The sequence below is a fragment of the Megalobrama amblycephala genome, linkage group LG19, assembly GCF_018812025.1.
Source record: "Megalobrama amblycephala isolate DHTTF-2021 linkage group LG19, ASM1881202v1, whole genome shotgun sequence".
Classification (NCBI taxonomy): Eukaryota; Metazoa; Chordata; class Actinopteri; order Cypriniformes; family Xenocyprididae; genus Megalobrama; species Megalobrama amblycephala.
This window is the reverse complement of record NC_063062.1, coordinates 38,668,846-38,688,480: the sequence shown is the minus strand read 5'-3', so window position 1 is coordinate 38,688,480 and position 19,635 is coordinate 38,668,846. Positions and strand designations below refer to the sequence as shown.

The 19,635-nt window shown below is 36.7% G+C and overlaps 1 protein-coding gene across 4 annotated transcripts in view; it reads right to left on the bottom strand.

Moving 5' to 3' along the window:
• The window catches only part of kifc3 (kinesin family member C3), a 55,393-nt gene that overhangs the window by 7,729 nt on the left and 28,029 nt on the right, over positions 1 to 19,635 (bottom strand). For all 4 annotated transcript variants that reach the window (XM_048168213.1, XM_048168211.1, XM_048168212.1 and 1 more), the window contains exons 3-14: positions 16,125 to 16,267; positions 12,069 to 12,276; positions 10,976 to 11,103; positions 10,670 to 10,735; positions 8,357 to 8,479; positions 7,920 to 8,201; positions 7,252 to 7,425; positions 4,261 to 4,408; positions 2,465 to 2,595; positions 840 to 951; positions 550 to 731; positions 361 to 465 (exon numbers count right to left, since the gene is read on the bottom strand). In XM_048168213.1, coding sequence (XP_048024170.1) covers positions 361 to 465; positions 550 to 731; positions 840 to 951; positions 2,465 to 2,595; positions 4,261 to 4,408; positions 7,252 to 7,425; positions 7,920 to 8,201; positions 8,357 to 8,479; positions 10,670 to 10,735; positions 10,976 to 11,103; positions 12,069 to 12,276; positions 16,125 to 16,267 — 1,802 coding nt within the window. The remainder of the gene's footprint in view (positions 1 to 360; positions 466 to 549; positions 732 to 839; positions 952 to 2,464; positions 2,596 to 4,260; positions 4,409 to 7,251; positions 7,426 to 7,919; positions 8,202 to 8,356; positions 8,480 to 10,669; positions 10,736 to 10,975; positions 11,104 to 12,068; positions 12,277 to 16,124; positions 16,268 to 19,635) is intronic.

Genomic DNA, 19,635 nt, shown 5'->3' with positions numbered 1-19,635 from the left:
AATTCACTATTTCAAAATGTAAAAAAAGTTTAAATTAACAGTGTTATTAAATTAAACCAATAATAATACTAATAAATGTCTAATATTGGCCTATAACCAATATATAACTAATATACTGTGCATCCATACACTATCGCTTTTATTCAGCAAGGACATTAATCAAAAATTATAGTAAAGACATTTATCATGCTGCTATAAATAAATGCTGTTTCCACAACAATATTAAGCATACGACTGTTTTCAACATTGATAATAATAAGAAATGCTTCTTGAGCAAATTGGAATGATTTCTGAAGAATCATGTGACATGAAAGGGACAGACATCACAGGCCATGAGAAGATGTTAGGCAGTCTATATACCTCCATAGTGTATGTCTTTCCAGAGCCGGTTTGGCCGTAAGCAAAGATGCATACGTTAAAGCCATCAATACAGGAGGTGACCAGAGATTGCACTTCCTGGAACACCTGTCCAATCACAAGAGAAGGGACTGTATAATAACTGATACAGGAAATACAACCATATGAGAAACGATAAGTTCAAGCACTAACCTCCTCCTGAGTGGCCTGAGTGGGAAAGACTTTATCAAGTTCAAAGGTCATGAGCTTGCCCTTATTGGATAAGTAGAGAACAGCATCATCATCAGGGTCAAAGGTCACTAGGTTTTTGGTGTCAGCAGCATCTGTTTCTCCAGCACACACGGGGCGTACGCGACACAAAACACGAATGTTTCCTGAAAAACAAGACGATAAAGTCTTCATAGTTAGAATGTGAAAATCTAGTTTAATTCAAAGACATTAGACATTTTGTGAAGATCACAAACACAATTCTCAGGTCTCACCTTTGAGGCGCACCAGTTCATTGTGGCATTTCTTCCTCAGGTTCATCTCCCGCTTGTATTTCCGCAGCAGTTCTTGGTTTGCGCTGCTCACCTCTCCAATCACCTGACAGATCTGTAATCACAGACAAAGCTTAACTCTTTGGCCATGTACACACTGTAAAAGTTTCGAGAGTGACAATTGTATTTAAATATGGGAGTGAACGATGTTCACTCTAAGCTGCGCGTGCACAGTCGCGCACATCATATGTCACGATTGTGTAGAAAAAACTAAATGCAGCGCACCGGATGCATGCAGTGGGAAAAGCCATTTGACTGTATTCTAGTTAATGAGAAATAAATGCAGCGCTCAGGCAAACTGCTATAGAGTTAATGTCACTATAGAGTTACTGTAGAATTGATGAATGCGGTTCATAGATTTCATAAAAAGAGCATGATGTGTGCCAAATCATTCACCGTAGGTATACTTTAATGATTGCAGACCAAATAACTCAACATGAGAGGCAATGCAAAGATGTGTGAAATAAAACATCATCATGTTTTAAAGAAAAGTGGCTTAGAGCAGTAACAAAACTTCAAGACATTTACAAAATACCTCAGTTACATACTTCAGTTCAAATAGATTTTTGTCAGTGGGGTTTATAAAAGAATTCACATGTTCACGTTTCTTGAAAATATTTAGCAAATAGACCTCAGTTTAAATGCTTCAGTTTGTTTCATATTATAATATTAAAAACATTTAAACTGCTATAACAATGCAATATATATTGCCCTCCAAAAGTTTGGAAATGCCCTAGAAAAGTGGGGTTTTGGACAATATTGGCATGAATCCTTTTTAATTTGTGATAATTTTGCACTGATAAGGGACAACACAAGCTATGAAAACATTTTATTACATAAACAGTTTATACATAGAAAAAACTTACATTTTCAATTCATCAATATATCCACCATTAGCAGCTTTCTGACCTAAACTGGGTTCTAATTGGTTCATTTTATTCTAAACTTAATTGGCAATCAATTGTTGAAGCTATTAGGGTGTGCTAATAGCCAAAAATCTTTTACAAACCTGGGCCAAGTTTAAACCAGTAACCAGGCATCACAGCTGGAAAAGGGGCATGCCTGACTTTGACATGTATATATTGCCATTATTATGTAATCAAAATGAAAACTATTATTGCTGGTCTTCAATGATAATGTCAAGTTACTTTAATGTATTTGCACCAAAAAATGATAAGGATTTATGCTGATATTGTCCAAAACCACACTTTGCCAAGGTTGTTTCCAAACTTTTGGAGGGCAGTGCATTATAACAGTTTAAAATCCTTATCTTATCTTATCTTATCTTATCTTATCTTATCTTATCTTATCTTATCTTATCTTATCTTATCTTATCTTATCTTATCTTATCTTATCTTATCTTATCTTATCTTATCTTATCTTATCTTATCGCAGTTGTCACTAGCTGAATGAGTTAATTTAGTTGTCAAACGTTGTTGCCATTCCTCAAACTACTGAACTGTGTGGGTACAGAACACGGTTAAGCACCAAAAGGTGAAATGACAACGCAGTGTGTACGAGCTGTGATCAGGCTGGTGTGTTTGTGTGCTTGTATGCGGTGGTCTCACCTCCTGCTTGGCCTCAGTGATAGCTTTCTCCAGCATGTAAGGGAAGTCCTGCACCTGTCTCTTCAGACAGTTGTAATCACAGGTGAGGGTTCTCAGGGCCGGCTGCAGGGTCAGGAGGTTCATCCGCACACCTGTACACACAGAGCTTTAGAGGCAGGCAGGAGCATGTGCATTCAGTCATACACATGTACTTCACGTTTAAAAAAAAAAAATATTAAACATTTTTTTTTAGTTAAAGTTTTTAAAAATACTACAGTAATACAATAACTGTTCTACTGTATTAAAATTACTAATAAAATATGATTTTAATAATAATAATAATATTACAATTACAATTTTAATATTAAGCAGTATATATTTTTGGCTAAATTTTAAAGGTGCCCAAGAATGCTTTTTCACAAGATGTAATATAAGTCTAAGGTGTCTCCTGAATGTGTCTGTGAAGTTTCAGCTCAAAATACCCCATAGATTTTTTTTAATTAATTTTTTTAACTGCCTATTTTGGGGCATCATTAACTATGCACTGATTTTTTCAGCAGCCGCCCCTTTAAATCGCATGCTCCCTGCCTCACGAGCTCTCGACTACATTACAGTGCATTTACAAAGTTCACACAGCTAATATAACCCTCAAATGGATCTTTACAAGATGTTCGTCATGCATGCTGTGTGCATACATCGAATCATGTGAATAAAGTATTTATTTTGATGTTCACATTTGATTCTCTATGAGTTTGAGGCTATGCGCTGTGGCTAACAGCTAATGCTACACTGTTGGAGAGATTTATAAAGAATGAAGTTGTGTTTATGAATTATACAGACTGCAAGTGTTTAAAAATGAAAATAGCGACGGCTCTTGTCTCTGTGAATACAGTAATAAACGATGGTAACTTTAACCACATTTAACAGTACATTAGCAACATGCTAACGATACATTTAGAAAGACAATTTACAAATATCACTAAAAATATCATGATATCATGGATCATGTCAGTTATTATTGCTCCATCTGCCATTTTTCGCTGTTGTTCTTGCTGGCTTACCTTGTCTGTGCACAGATCCAGACGTTAATACTGCCTTTCCTTGTCTAATGCTCGAACATGGGCTGGCATATGCAAATATTGGGGTCATACATATTAATGATCCCGACTGTTACGTAACAGTCGGTGTTATGTTGAGATCCGCGTGTTTTCCGGAGGTCTTTTAAACAAATGAGATTTACATAAGAAAGAGCAAGCAATGGGGTTTGAGACTCAATGTATGTCTTTTCCATGTACTGAACTCTTGTTATTCAACTATGCCAATATAAATTCAGTTTTTCATTCGAGGGCACCTTTAACTGTTATTTTAAGTTGTCTTTGTTACACTGTAATTATACATTTAAGTACTGAGTAATATTAAGTAACTACGTGTACTTACTATAGGGTTAGGATTATGGTTCGGTATGGTTTAGTTGCATGCAATTATGCATAATTTATAGTTATTACTGTAGTAACTGCATATAACATATGTAACAATGACACTAAAATAAAGTGTTACCTTTTATTTTAAGGTGTCCTTGTTACACAAATAAGTACGGAGTAATATTAATTAAAAACATGTACAACATGTAGAGTTAGGGTTTGGTTTAGGGTCAGTTGCTTGTAATTATGCATAAATTTACTGTTGATATTATAGTAAGTACATGTAATGCATAACAGGTGTTACCTATTTTTTGCTTTGAGGCTGAATTGTCATGAAAATAATGTCACAATGCAAAACATCTTGAAGATTAGCTTCACTCAAACACACTGTCTCACCTGCTAGGTTCTCATGGACGGCCTTCATCTCGCTCTCCGCTCTGATGAAAGCTTCCTCGATCACTCTGTTCTTCTCCTCCTCCAGACTCTGCATCTCTGCCTCCAGCTGGCCCTGAGCTCTCTCCATCTCACCCTCATACACCAGGATCTAACACACACACACAGCACTGTCAACACATCTGATCCTAAGGTCAACAGAAGCCTTACACTGTTACACTGAGGTCATAAGCTCTATTCAAACAGTAAACGTTTTACATGAGGAGTTACATATAAGGTAATACCTTATTACATATAATTACACATTAAAGGATAGTTCACCCTAAAATTAAAATTAAGTCATTTACTCACCCTGGTGTTGTTCTAACACTGTATGCCATTGTGTGAGAAATCAAGATTAGATTAACAAAAACGTGACATGAAATAACTCATGTACCTTCTTGAATTTATCTGTTGTGTTATCGTGTTCACATCTGTCAACTGTCATTCTGACTGTCATCAGACAAACACTGTTCTGCTCCAGTGATATTTTACTCAAAGAATCTACATGGATACTTTTGATTTCCAAGCATTGTATTTCATGTTGTGTTTTTATTAATCATGATCTCTCACAACTTTTTCTAGGCGACACTGCAGTGAAACTGCAGTGCTAATAGTCTCACGAATGCACACGTCTTGCAGCCATGCACAGAAGACAAACGGCCAAGGTCAAGAAAGTCATTAAATAATACATTTTAATTTTGGTTTGTGTTTCACCAAACCTTATCGTATACACCAGACCACTTGGAATATACGCGCACGTGTCGCATGGGATCATTCTGTGATGCTTTTGCGTCTTTTTTAAAAAAAAAAGCTTGACGCTGATTGTTATTCAAGAACAAGCGCGAGTGAGACATTTAAAAAAAATAAATAAATCTCCTTTCGAGGTCCATGAAAGAAGGGCATATGGCATTAGAACACCACCAGGGTGAGTAAATGACTTAAATTTCATTTTAGGGTGAACTATCACTTTAAGGGAGCTTTTACAATGACAGCTAGTAAATCTGCAACTCACTGTATGATTGCTTGATTATAGCCGTTTTTGCTCAACTATACTAAGGTCACTGTCAGTGTAAACACCCCTCTACAGATGTACACATCACAGATCAGCACAGAAAACTGGCTTTCTGCCTTCAAGTAAAGCCAGTTATGATTTCTGAGGTCTCTGACCAAATCAACACAAACACCACCAGTATTAAAGACATCATCTACTACTGACCACAGTCATTTGTTAGACTAATTTAATGCAGTGAGGTAAGTGAAAGACCTGTGGGGTGGGTGGGGGGGCTGTTGGTCACATACATGGAAAGGGCATCTGGGGTCACACACCATCAATACTGTACATCTGCAGTACACAACGGGGTGACATCAACTATTTCACAGTAGATCACAGGAGAACGCTCAATTATGACTCTAAAGAGAATGTGAGCTAAGTTACTCTGCAAAGTTTAAGGGTTTCATAGGTCAAAAATGAGCATCAGCGAACATGAATCTACATTTGAAATTAGTGCTTAAAATGGGACAATAAAAACTATAATCACAGTTGCAATCTGACCTATGGCACATTTTTGACCTTTGACCCCTGCCGGCTGCAGAGTAATCTGGCCGACCTTAGAGAGCCTGTGGGTGACCTCCGTGTTACCCCCACCCACCGCTTTGGAGAGCAGACCATATAGACGGCCGCGGTCCATCCTCAGCTGCAACGCAAGTGAAGAGAGAGAGCCGTTAACCTGCTCTTCCACAACACTGCAATCACAGAGGCCTTACACTAGACTCATGGAATCCAGTCATAAAAACGGAATTCACAGTATAGTGCGGAATGTTACGGAATCTGGTAAAAGTTGGATGAATAAATCAAAAGTAGTGCTGTACATGTTCTTAGCGTCTCTGCGTGAATAAGCGGCACAGTTTTGTCTACTACATATACACAAGCATGCGTGACGCTCGTGGTTTCAGCATTTGCCGTCTCACTATATCATGACATGAACACATGAGACCTCCAGAGCTGCTCTGATGACAGTCACTTCACCAGTGTTTCACCATTTCATTTAAGAAAACTATCATCAGACACACAGAAACGAAAAGGTCTTCACCACAACCCGTCATTTACAAAAAAAAAAAAAAAAAACACTTCATAGTTGTTAAAAATACATTATTGTTAAAAATATAATAGTTTTATGAATATAATTGATTAGACAACCTTTTTAGATTATTAAATTAAATTTAGTCCCCCTGTAGTCAATAATTTTATCCCTTAACACTCATCTTTGATCACCAAAATGACAATGAATATGCAAATTAGCCCTGCCTCCATTCACTAACGCAGCTCAGAGATTAACTTGCTCAACTTACTGAGGTAAACACTGCACAATGGCTCTTTACAACATCAGACACATAACAGTAATTAATATAATTAGCCTCTTGTTTGACTATGTTATCAAACATCTAATAATGTGCAGCTAATGTTACACAAACCATGTTCCCGTTCACCATGTCAGAGTCAGACAGCTGTCTTCTAACAATCAGTATCCTCACAAATGCTTTGAACAACTCTGAACGTAACAAACACCAGTGATTTCAAACTGCGGGTTTGAGACGGTCTTTTTTTTCACTGCAGTTTTAAGGAGAAAATACTCAGAAATGGTGTTGAATTGTGCACCTTTTTTTTAAAAGCACATTAAAAACACCTCATAGACATCACCACAGAAGGGTCTTTAAACCATTACTGGAATCCAGAAAAATTAAAACGCAAAACATGAAATCTGGAAGAAAAATAAGCCCTGGATATCAAGGGCCCTATTATACTTGTATCAAAACCCTTGAGATTTGAGAAGACTTGAACAGACATCAACAGACCACCACGGTCACCACAAACGTGGTCAGATCTGAGAAGCACTTGGCCACATGATAATCCAGGACACTCATGCTAAGAATATATATCAGAGCGGCTTTTACCTGCTGCCGGAGCTGACTGCTGGTTCTCTGGGACTCGTGGAGCTGCTGTTCGAGCTCTCTGAGGAGCTGTCTCTGCACACCCAGCTGCTCCTGCAGCGTCTGGTTACGGGCCTGAGCCTCCATTAAAGCCTGCTTACACTGAGCCGACTCCACTTCAACAGTCTTAGTCACATACTGCAGAAAGAGCAAGAAACAGACACATTAAAATCACTTTAATTAGGTGTGCATATTGCTTTCATTCATCAGCACTTAAGAATGAACACATGGGTGCGTTCCTCATAGCAAGTGGCCTGTGTATGTGTCTTCACATGGTATTTGGCAGTTCGAGTCCAAAATGTAGGGAGAATATATATGCAGTCTTGGTGGAGACACTTTCTTCAGCTCATACTTGTGACCCCTGTTCACTGCCATTATAAAGCTTGGATGTGTCAGCATACTTATTATAATATCTCTGACTGTGTTCATCAGAAAGAACAAAGTCATATACACCAAAGATGGCTTGAGGGTGAGTAAAGCTTGGGCTAATTTTCATTTGAAAGTGAACTAATCCTTTAACTGTATAATTACACTAACAATGACACCTTAAAATAAAGTGTAAACAACATTTTAAATGAACAAAAAAACCTGACAACACTCTCAGACATTGTGCTTCGTTAACACACTTTCACCTTGACCGGCAGCGGTAGTGCAGCCTGGTGAGACAGAGCCTCCTCGGCATCACGAAGCCGTGAGGTCAGCTGCTCCTCGCTCTGGCTCCTGTGGAGTGACGCCTCTTCCAGCTGCTGTTGGAGGTCCTGTCTGTGCTGCGCGGCCTCCTCCAACTGCTGCTGCAGCTGAACTACTACACCCGTCCTCTCCTGCACCTGCTGCTCCAGCGCAGCCAGTCGCCGCTCCCGCTCGCGGCACTCCTCGTCCTTGCGACACAGCTCTCCACGCATGGCCTCCACATCCTGACACCGATGCATTACATGATAAAATAGAGAATAAACAGCTGTGAGAATAACCACAAGGCAGACAGCATTTCAAGCATCAAGTAACCAGTTGGATTGTATTTGAGGTTTGCAGTGATTCACAACTTGGCTGGTTTATGGTAGTGTGAATATACCTGGCTGTGCGGGCAGTGGGCAGTAGAGCAGCTGGTCTGGGTGTGACTGGCCCTCAGCTCCTGTTTGAGCCGCTGGTTCTCACTCTCCAGCACCTCGAGCTGTTTCTCCAGATCTGTCGCCCCCTAGACACACATTTACTTAGCTTACTAAATGAGGACTTTCTGTAGACTTCTAATGATTTTATATACACCTAATTATAATTATCATTGACAAATTCTAACCCAAGGCCTAGCCTAAAATAAACTTTTAGAATTGGGGGAAAATAGGATTCAATTTTTTTTTTTTTTTAAATACTTTTTTTGTAATTAATATCAGTCTCAAATTAACAAGACAAATTATCAGCAAAAAAGCCTCTATAAAAGTAAGTTCAAGCTTACATTCCAATAAAACATTTTGGCAACACTATTTTACAGTGTCATTGTTACATATTTTACATCTACTGTAATTACTGTGGTAATAACAGTAAATGACACATAATTACAAGCGACTAACCCTAAACCAAACCCTGGCACATTATTTTACAGTCCGCGTGTACATGCTATGTACTTATCCAATTATAATTATTATTGACAAATTCTAACTCAAAGCCTAGCCTAAAATAAACTTTTAGAATTGGGGAAAAATAGGATTCAATATATATTTTTAAATATATTTTTTTTATAAAATTAATCTGTTATCACATTCTGATCAGTCAATATGAGCAAATGTTTTGAATGGTAGTGTGCATCTTCCTAAAGATGTATATGCATATATATGCTTTGCATATACATCTCCAAGAAGATGCACACTACCATTCAATTTTTCTTTCAATGTTTTTGAAAGAAGTCTCTTCTGCACACCAAGGCTGCATTTATTTGATCAAAAATACTGTAAAAACAGTAATATTGTGAAATATTATTAAAATTTAAAATAGCCGTTTTTATTTTAATACATATTAAAATGTAATTTATTCCTGTAATGCAAAGCTGAATTTTCAGCATCATTACTCCAGTCTTCAGTGTCACATGATCCTTCAGAAATCATTCTAATATGCTGATTTGCTGCTCAAGAAACACTTGAAAACTGTTGTGCTGCTTAATATTTTTGTGGAAACTGATGCTTTTTCAGGATTATCTGATGAATAGAACATTTATTTGAAATATAATGTTTGTAACATTATAAATGTCTTTACAATTCGCCTGTCACAACTGATCAATTTAAGTCCTTGCTATTTAAAAGTATTTTCTTTAAGAATAAAAATCTTACCTGACCCCCACGTTTTGAAAAGTACAGTAATTTAATGATCTGAGTAAAAATAAAAAATAAATAAATAAATAAATATATTATTATTATTATTAATAATAATAATTATTATTATTATATTATTATATATATATATAAAATATTAACATTAATATATAATAATAAATAATAATAATAATAATAATAATAATAATAATAATAATAAATATATATATAAATATAAAAAAAAATAAAAAAAATAATATATATATATATATATATATATATATATATATATATATATATATATATATATATATATATATATATATATATATATATATATATAAACATTAATATATAATAATAATAATAATTATATATATATATAATTATATATATGTTCTCCCTCGTCTTTTTGCAGTTGCTACTGTGAGTGATATATATATATATATATATATATATATATATATATATATATATATATATATATATATATATATATATATATATATATATATATATATATATATATATATATATATATATATATATATATATATATATATATATATATATATATATATATATTTTCTCTAAACATGTATGTATATATATACATACATACATACATACATATTTATATATATACACACATACATACATACACACACACACACACACACACACACACACACACACACACACACACACACACACACACACACACACACACACACACACACACACACACACACACACACACACACACACACACACACACACACACACACACACACACACACACTTAAGTTGAGGATTCATCATATTTAGCTTATGGGGACAAATTTGTCAAATTACAGATAAGTACAGCCACGTCAATCTAAAATTAGAGATCAGATCAGACACACATTTCTCTGCTATCAAAAAACTAGATCACCAGGTTAACACTCCCTCTACCTCCCATCATAAAATTAAATCAGGTCAGTGTTCTTTATAAAACAATAGAAATGCGTTTTCATCAGGTGATTCATAAACAACTCTCCCTGTCCCTAATAATTCCTCCCTCTATCCCAGTTTCAGTCTCTTACCAGCTCCGAGCGCAGTCTCTCCACCTCCTGTGTCTGATCCACTAGTTTATCCTCCAGCTCCTTGACCTACAAAACCACAAACAAACAGCATTATAAAGCCAAATCTCTTTAAAAAGAAATGAGTCAGCATGTTTCATGCATTCACCTTTATGAGATATCAATCTACTTTAATCCAACCAGACAGAAAGAATGAATATCGATTCAAATAAGGTCACGATACATGGCGGCTGAGGAATGTAAATTATCTGGTAGTGATCTTGTGAGTCTAACTGGAAAACTGAGCCCTATTCTTTATGTGTAACGTACCTGTGTGCGCAGCCCTGTAATGAGAGCGAGTTGTTCTCCCTCGTCTTTTTGCAGTTGCTCCTGTGAGTGAATTTTACTCACATGTAAATCCACAGGCCTCTGTGTTAAAGCACTAGAGCTCCTCAGACCTACACAGAGACACATACAAACACACACTTTATGCCTTTAAGCAGCTTTTTCTCATTATTAGGTCACAAGATATGTCAAGCTGCATTAATGTAGTACTTTATACAGATTGTTTCACTAATAAAACAGGAAAATAGCAGTGCTAATGATGCAAAATTCACCAATTATGAAACAAATTCAATTTTATGTATACAGACCTGATGTAATGACGCAAAGGCAAACTCGTATTTCCCACGGAAACCTACCAGTACCACTCAAATTAAAAAACATTATTACAAGTAGAGCTGTCAAAAGTACCGACTATCGGTACTGAAATTTTAAAAATGTGACGCTTTGAGCCCTGTTGAGCAGATTCGTAAACGCCTCTGATTGGCCTTTGTGTTCTTGCGCTCATCGGATATGTCTGTGATTTGCTACAATGATCAACACACGGCAGCATTTGAAAGCACACGGAAGTGTTTGAATTTGGAAGCGTTTTGAAAGCGGGAGCGTTTGAAAGCAGGCGTCTATTAGTGGATTGGTCTGCGATGGACGCCTGCTTTCAAAAGCGCTTGGCGAAGTGCATCATTGATGACTACAACTGATTTTGGATCATTTTTAACCAAAAAAAGTTACGTACTGCAGCTTTAAATGTCCGTCTAGTTTGAACTTGCCGCTTGCTAGCAACTGCTTTCTCAGTGGAAGCTTTGTGTTTTAAGAGCTAATAAAATTTCACCTCATTTTCTCGTCTAATTATTTACTTGATTGGCAAGTAGCCATGTAAAAAGCAGCGTCGGGGTCCTAATCATCCTGTCAGAGTTTATTCTTCAATAACAACCGGCTGGATGTACATTATCCCTTGCATATCAACTTTGACAACAGTGTTTAATTATTTTTAAAAAAAGTGTTTTTTCCCCATTTCCAGACACACTTCAATATAAAGTGTGACCAATAAATTATATAGTAATTATAGTTTAACATTTCTCACCTGTAGGAGACACAGCTTGGTTGAGCTGGACGCCGTTCAGTCTGAGCTGCTCTTGAGGTTCTTGGTTAAAGGATGAATGTTCCTCGTTATGGTGGTTGTCGTGGTTGAGCTGGTGGTCGTGTGTCTGCAGTCGCTGTAGCAGCAGTCGTTTCGCTGCGTCTTCGCTGCGCAAGCGTGCCTGGAACTCACAAACTCGCTCTTGCAGCGTCTGCACAAACACACAAGAAATCTGTGTAAATTCAACCATGAATACCAGCTGTGCTAAATAATATTATACAACCTGAACTACGCAGAAAAAAACAAAGCAGACAAGCAGGAAGAACTTTTATACAGATAAGTGGGAGAAAGTTTCTAAAATGAAAATAAAACAAACAGGATTGCTGAGAAAGTGCTTTCTTAGAAGTGTCAAGTGTCATTTACACAAACTACTCATGCCATCCCAAACACATATGACTTGAAAATCAAAATTATTTTATCTGCATGATTGTGTTGTAACAAAAAGAGCAGCCAGAACTATCTCATGTAATCAAAAGGAAACAAGACAATCTTTTGAAATGACATGAGTAAAGATGACAAAATTAAACAATTCCTTTAACGTCACAAGAAACCTTGACTATTTCTACTGGCACAAACTACTCTGGATAGCTTTCAGGAACTCAGACGACTACAAAACCTCTAGTAGAGAGACTTAAGGAAACAGGGAGAACTATGAACATGAGACTTTACAGCAGTACAGTGTGTTTTGTAAAGATGACGTCAGAACGAGGCAAAGTAGCTCACAGCTAAGCACAATGAAAGAATCAGAGGGAATTACGTAGGCAGACGTCCAGGAACAGGACAAAGTAACCTTCTGTGCAGGTGAAATGGAGAGAAGGCAGTGCAGAGACACAGAAATCAAGAACAAGAGGGAAGAAAGGAGCAGAAAAGCATGAAAACAAAAAGATCAGTGATGTAACATTGATGGATGACAGATGACACACAAAACAACTTCTGAAAGTCAAACAACTGGAAAAATGTTCACATACCAACTCTTTGAGATGCTTTAAAAATGTGAAGATTTGAAAATCGAATGTCTTTAAATCCCGTATGATTCGTTAGGCTGGAATTCAGCAGTGCCTCATTGTACCTTTACAGGTAACACTGCCTGGTCAACACAGAGAGATCTAGAGAAGCACATACAAAGCTATTGCACATCTAAACTATTGTTTGAATTGAGAAGAGCCGTCAATGCTATGAAAAGCAGCGGCCCGGACAAACCATACATGTGATCTCTAGCCAATCGGATCTCTTCTGTGCTCATAGTATGCTGAAAAGACTGGAAACCCAAGCACACTCAAATCTCTATCACTCTAGATTGTCCTTTTCAGAGACCCGCCCCTGGAGATCAAAGAAAGGAGGACTGTACTCCTAATGTATCATTAACTTGGATAACAGTGGATCATGTTATGTAACTCCAATCGAGCTACTCGAGTCATATCTCGACGTTTTGACGTAAAGAGGCACAAAGTCACTTACTATACAAACTTAATTGCAGCGTAACTATCTATAAACTAAATATTTATGTAAACCTCTGATCAGGAGTAATTGTGGGAGTAAAACGACTGAAGATCAACTGGATTGCAGCAGAAGCTGGTTTTACCTGACAGACTTCACTTATATTATGATGCTGTCATTTACATTTTAAGAGAGAGAACATTGTGTGAATAAATTACTTTGTTAGTGGCACTTCAACGCAAACCAATCCTAAACAGTTGTGCATGTCAAATAAAATCTGTCATAATAAATACATTTAATTTCTTATGTTTTTTTCAGTATCAGTATTTATTTATCCTTATTAATTTCAAATACAGTTTCTGAATATTATGTATTATGTTCTTCATGAAAAATAGCACTGTATTTCAATGGAAACTTATTTTTACTGTTAGTTACATGAGGCAAAAGTTAGAATCAAGGATAAATTGAAAATCATGGCATTTCAACAACTTCTGCTCACATATTTGAAGGCTGCTATTGGATCACTGAAGGTAAACTTTATGAAGAGCTTACGACTTAACTACGTTCTGACTTAAAAAACAAGTGGCCCAACCAAATAAAGTAGAGAGTTAGTTATAAAACTGGCTAGTTATCTCTAACGTGGACTTCACTTTCCAAATTAAGTAAGAACTTACAAACGGCTGGTGCAACCATACCCAGGATATCAGAGACATAGGGATGGAGGTATTTCACTTATTTAGCAACCAATAAACAACCACACATCAAGGCAGTGGCACCAACCCATCATGGTGGGCAAACACCACTCACATTTTCTTCAGAACACGTAAACATTTAGTTTTAATTGTCAACTCGTGGTCCAATCCTTCATTATTTTCTATTAAAACATTTCATTTAAAGGTGCTACAGAGGATCTTTTCGACGACTGAGAAACCAAAGACTGTTAGTGAGTTTTTGAAATGAGCGCATGCGTAAGAACAACCCCCCTCCTTCACAGCTCATTTCGAGGGAACGCCTCCCAAAACTCGTGCATGAGTATTGGAACACGAGTGTTTACTACCGGCATTCGCTGTGTCGTGTTAGTGGATGCATTATGTCGGACTCACCGCAGGTAACTCATAATCTGCAGTTGTTACTCCTGTCTCCTGACAAAAACATTGCATGCGGCGCCTGTAGAGTGTGGAAAGTTACTGGAGCGCGCAGCCGCACACGTCTCTCACAAGGAACGTCATGGCAGTGATTGACAAGCCAGAGGGCCAATCATTTACGCGATTGGCTGATGTTTTAAGGCCCTACCTCGTGCACAGATGATGTATATTAATATGATTCCTTTCAGTGCACCTAATAAATAGTCTTTTATCAGTTAGTATCAGTATAGTTTCAAGTAATATTGCAAAAATGTATAAAACAAAACATCCTCTGTAGCACCTTTAAAGCACAGAAACTGAAGAGGTGTTTTAGATCTGATACAGTCTAAGAAACAGAGTCAGCGAATGAGCAAATAGCAGCCCATCTAATAAACTAAATGAAATGCGATTTGCCTGCAGATGTTGCCCTGAGGGAATCTTTCACCGAAACAAACAGAGCCTGTGGTCATTTACAGCTGCGCTGAGAAGCCCTTAAGCAGATAACATTGTTTAAACACAGAACACAAAGGCAGCGCTGCCTGTTAGCTGTGACTTATTAAACCAATTACGCAACGATCACACAGATATAGAACAGACTGGTCACACAGAAACCAGCTCCTCAGTGTATTGATCTGGTGAAGATGATTCAATCACAACACACTAGCACAGAAACAGATGGTTGAGAATTTAATGCATATATACACACATGCTCCCTTCCATTTTTTTTTTATGTTTCTGAAAGAAGTCTCTTCTGCTCACCAAGGCTACATTTGTTCGATTAAAAATACAGTAAAAATTGTGAATATTTTAAAATGTAATTGATTCATGTGATCAAAGCTGAACTTTCAGCATCATTACTCCAGTCTTCATGATCCTTCAGAAATCATTCTAATATGCTGATTTACTGCTCAAGAAACATTTCTGATTATTATCAACGGTGAAATCATCTGTGCTGCTCAATATTTTTATGGATGCATTTCTCTTTTGTTCAAGAAGAACAGAACTTATTTGAAATAGAAATCTTTTGGAATGTTATAAATGTCTTTACTGATTACAAACTAATGCATCCTTGCTGAATAAAAGTATTCATTTCTTTCAAAAAAACAAAAAAACAAAACGGTAGTGTAAATGGTCAATACAGAGAATCTGTAGAAAATGAGTTGTTGCCAGACCATTGATATTCAGGCTAGTAAAGTGTGCTGGTGGTTTTTAGAAGGTTTTTAGAAGCAAATCCCTAAATCTAGTTATGAGCAACAATAATAGTGATGCTTGCCTTAGTGAGCACAAGTAATAATATTGTCCAGGCAGGAGGTTAATGCTGAATCTTTAGCCAATTAAGAGGATGATCCTTCAATAATGACAAAAATCCCAGAATGCTTAGTATGAACAATCAGAACGGTTGTGCTCGTCTTAGCGAACACCACTCGCAGGGTCGTACCTGTATCAGCAGCTGCTGCTGTTCTGAGGTTGCCGTTTCAGAGAGGTCAGGGGTCAAACAGTGGCGCTGAAGAACAGAGTTGGGCAACGAGAGAAAGGAGCTCTCCTCCTCACCATCACTCATCAGGATATCCAGGGAACTCGCTGAAGAAAACACAAGAACAAACAGTAAATATGGTTATCATTACGACAAAAGTAAATAGGTAATGTTTTACATTAAGGTTCCATTTGTTAACATTCCTTAACTACATTAGCTAAAATGAACTATCAATGAAAATATTTTAAGCATTTATTAATCTTAAAGGGGCTCCATGTAAGATTTTTACTTTAATAAAGCATAAAAATATCCCGATATGTTTGCAGATATTTAGGAAACATGCTGAGTTCACCTACTTGTTTCTCAGAAAAAAATTCTCCTGAATGAAAACTGTGCACCCAAGTGTCACAAAATGACATTTTTAGAATTACATAATTTTCAAGTTTGAAGTGTTAGATTCTTTCGATCATCATTTTTCTTTTTTTTTCTAAATAAAAATCAGAAAATGTATTATTCTTTTTTATTTTCGTCTATTTAAATTCTATTTACAAACTCACCATATACATTAATGGTCAATAACTAATTTATTGAAAGCCAGTTTTCTGAAAAAAATGACACCTTGCACTTGAAGAAGCACATTGTTAGAGAATTTTATAATAAAAAAAAACATTATATGTGAAAACGGGCTATTTTAGCTTTAGGTTGTAAAGCATTTATTAATCTTAAATGTTAATTTCAACATTTTCTAACATTATTAAAATCAAAAGTTGCATCTATTAATATTTAATGGAACTGAGCAAACAAACTAACAATGACCAGTATTTTTACAAACTACCATTAACAAAGATTAATAAATACTGTAACAAATTATTGCTCATTGTTGGTTACTGTTAGTTAATGCATTAACTAATGTTAACTAATGCAGGGGTTTTCAAACTTTATGATGCCAAGGACCCCCAAATATGATGAACCTTTTATGAGGGACCCCCTTCCTAAAATCCATCTATATATTTTTATGTAAGAAAAAAAATCTAAACTTTAAGATATATAGTAAGTGTGTGACATTATAAATACAAAATATTGTTTCTAAACTTAAATTGGCTGTACTTAATGTTGGATATATAAACCCCCCAAGGAGGACATTTTTAATTAAAAATTATTAGTATAAGCAACTTTCACAATAAATGTATGTAAGCAGCTTTCGTACTACATTATGAATACTGCCTTACAACCCCGGTGAGCAAGATAAAGGGGGCTATAGTGAGAAAAACTCATTGGAAAGATACAAAGCAAACATATACAACTCTGGAAAATATGCATATGGCAAGAAAGGAGAGAAACATTTAGAATGTTCGGTAGACTTTAAACCATTTTTGCTTTGTCTTATTACTCTCTGAAATTTTCTGGGGACCCCTTAGAACCTCCTGGAGGACCCCTGGGGGTCCTCGTACCCCAGTTTGAAAACCCCTGAACTAATGGGACCTTATTGTAAAGTGTTACCTGTAAATATTGCTATTATTTTTATTAAATTATATTTTAATTATATATATATATATATATATATATATATTTCTGGAAGAAATGGCCCACAAGTACCATGAAAGTAGTCCAGATCAGGGTTATTGTTAACTAACGCTAAAACTATTGAAAACATTTCTGTTAAATTAACAAAGCTGAAATAAATTGAAATTATTAGATGCAAAACTTTGAGAAATAAACTCAAAAGAATGATTCATTCACGCAATCATTCTCATGAACACACAAGGGGATCTAGAAGTGAATGTCAAGATCTTCAATTAATAACAGCTTCAATTTCCATCCGTTCCACACATAAAACCATTGCATGATTTCAGAAGATTTGGAATACAGGTCAAGAGTCTTGTACAGCGGCACCTACAGCTGTACGGTTGTACGCACTGTACCACGAGCGCTCCGACTGAACTGAGAAATGTCTTCACTGCAAATATTTCAGCAGTTATTATGCGCCTCCCATATTTCTGTTGACTGAACCAGCGATGTGGAATTGAATTGAACAAACGGTTTCTTAAAACGGTCTGAATCAATTTGTATTTGTTCAGACTGTGCTCTCAATGAATCATCTGAAGTGGTTTCTCTGTCAGCATATAAAACAGTATCGAGAACATGAAGTAGATATTCACCTACAAACAATATAAACAAAAGGCTACTTTGTGGGAGGTAACTGAGAAAATTCAGCTACTTCTGTGTCATATGAATAAGCAGCCGTTTGTTTTTGTGTCTGTGTCGTTTTCATGCGAACATAGATGTCTTTGACCATTTTGTTGCTTTTTGTCATTTCCGTTTTAAAATGTGTCTAGAGACAAATTTCTCACTGATGGTTTGGTCTGAAGAGTCTCTCATCTAATAGAAGTGCAAAATAGTTACATAAATGCTAGACATACTCAAGAAATTATAAATTTATCTCAGCTGAATTATTAACATGAGCATATATTGAACTTTTTAGTGAACTATTTTTAGTTGCAAAAAAATTGCCAGGCTTCCTGCAAGCGTCCTTGGTCTTGCGGACACTTTTATCAGATTTTTTATTGTGCTTTTGGTTTCCTTTTTGAAGCTTCAGAGCTTTAGTCATCAATAACTGCATTAAAACGTAAAAAACAAAGTTCATAATTTCTCTGTTTGTGTTACTTGGAAGAAACAGAAATCTTTCAGGTTTGGAACAACCGGACGGCGAGTAAATGATGAGCGAATCTTCATTTTTGGGTGAAGTAATCCTTACAAGCTAAACATGCAGTGAAAACATTATCAATCAATCTGGTGAAGGTCCTGTGTGCACCATAGAAACCAGTAACACATGATAAGATAACAGCCTGCTGCGAGTGATGCATTAACCTGGATTTCTTGTGGCCCAGAACCTTACCAAAAAACAACAATTACCGTTTTATTTGCAAAATAGCTCTCGTTTACACTCACACAGATGCGACGTGCAGCCTCTCGCTGGTGCGGTTTGCGATGACACAGCAGTAGAGCCGCTTTCGTGGAAGAGTGTCAGACTGAATGCAAATCTGTCACTGCAAAAACCAGCCACCAGCACTCTGCCTCGACATTTCCCTGTTTTTCCTCTTTGTTTGCTTCCCTTTTTAGTCTTTGTTTCTCACACAATTGCTGTCCCTGTTGTTATATTGTCCCGTGCAGCACGGAGCGCATTAGCACACATACATATTTTCTCTCGCGCACACACAACAGTCCTAGTGTTCAAGCCCTCCTCTCGTCTTTAAGGAGATTTACCCTTCTGTACCTGGACAGAGCGCATGTTGCTCTGCATTCAGTCCCAATCCGTCTGTCTCTGTTGCTCCTTGTCAGCGGGCAAGACCGCATCCCTCGCGCTCTCCTTGATGACTGAGCCAGAGAGGCCTCTCTCTCTCTCTCTCTCTATCTCTCTTTCTCACACATACACACACCTGCTCTATATCTCTCTCTTCCACTCTCTAACCCCACC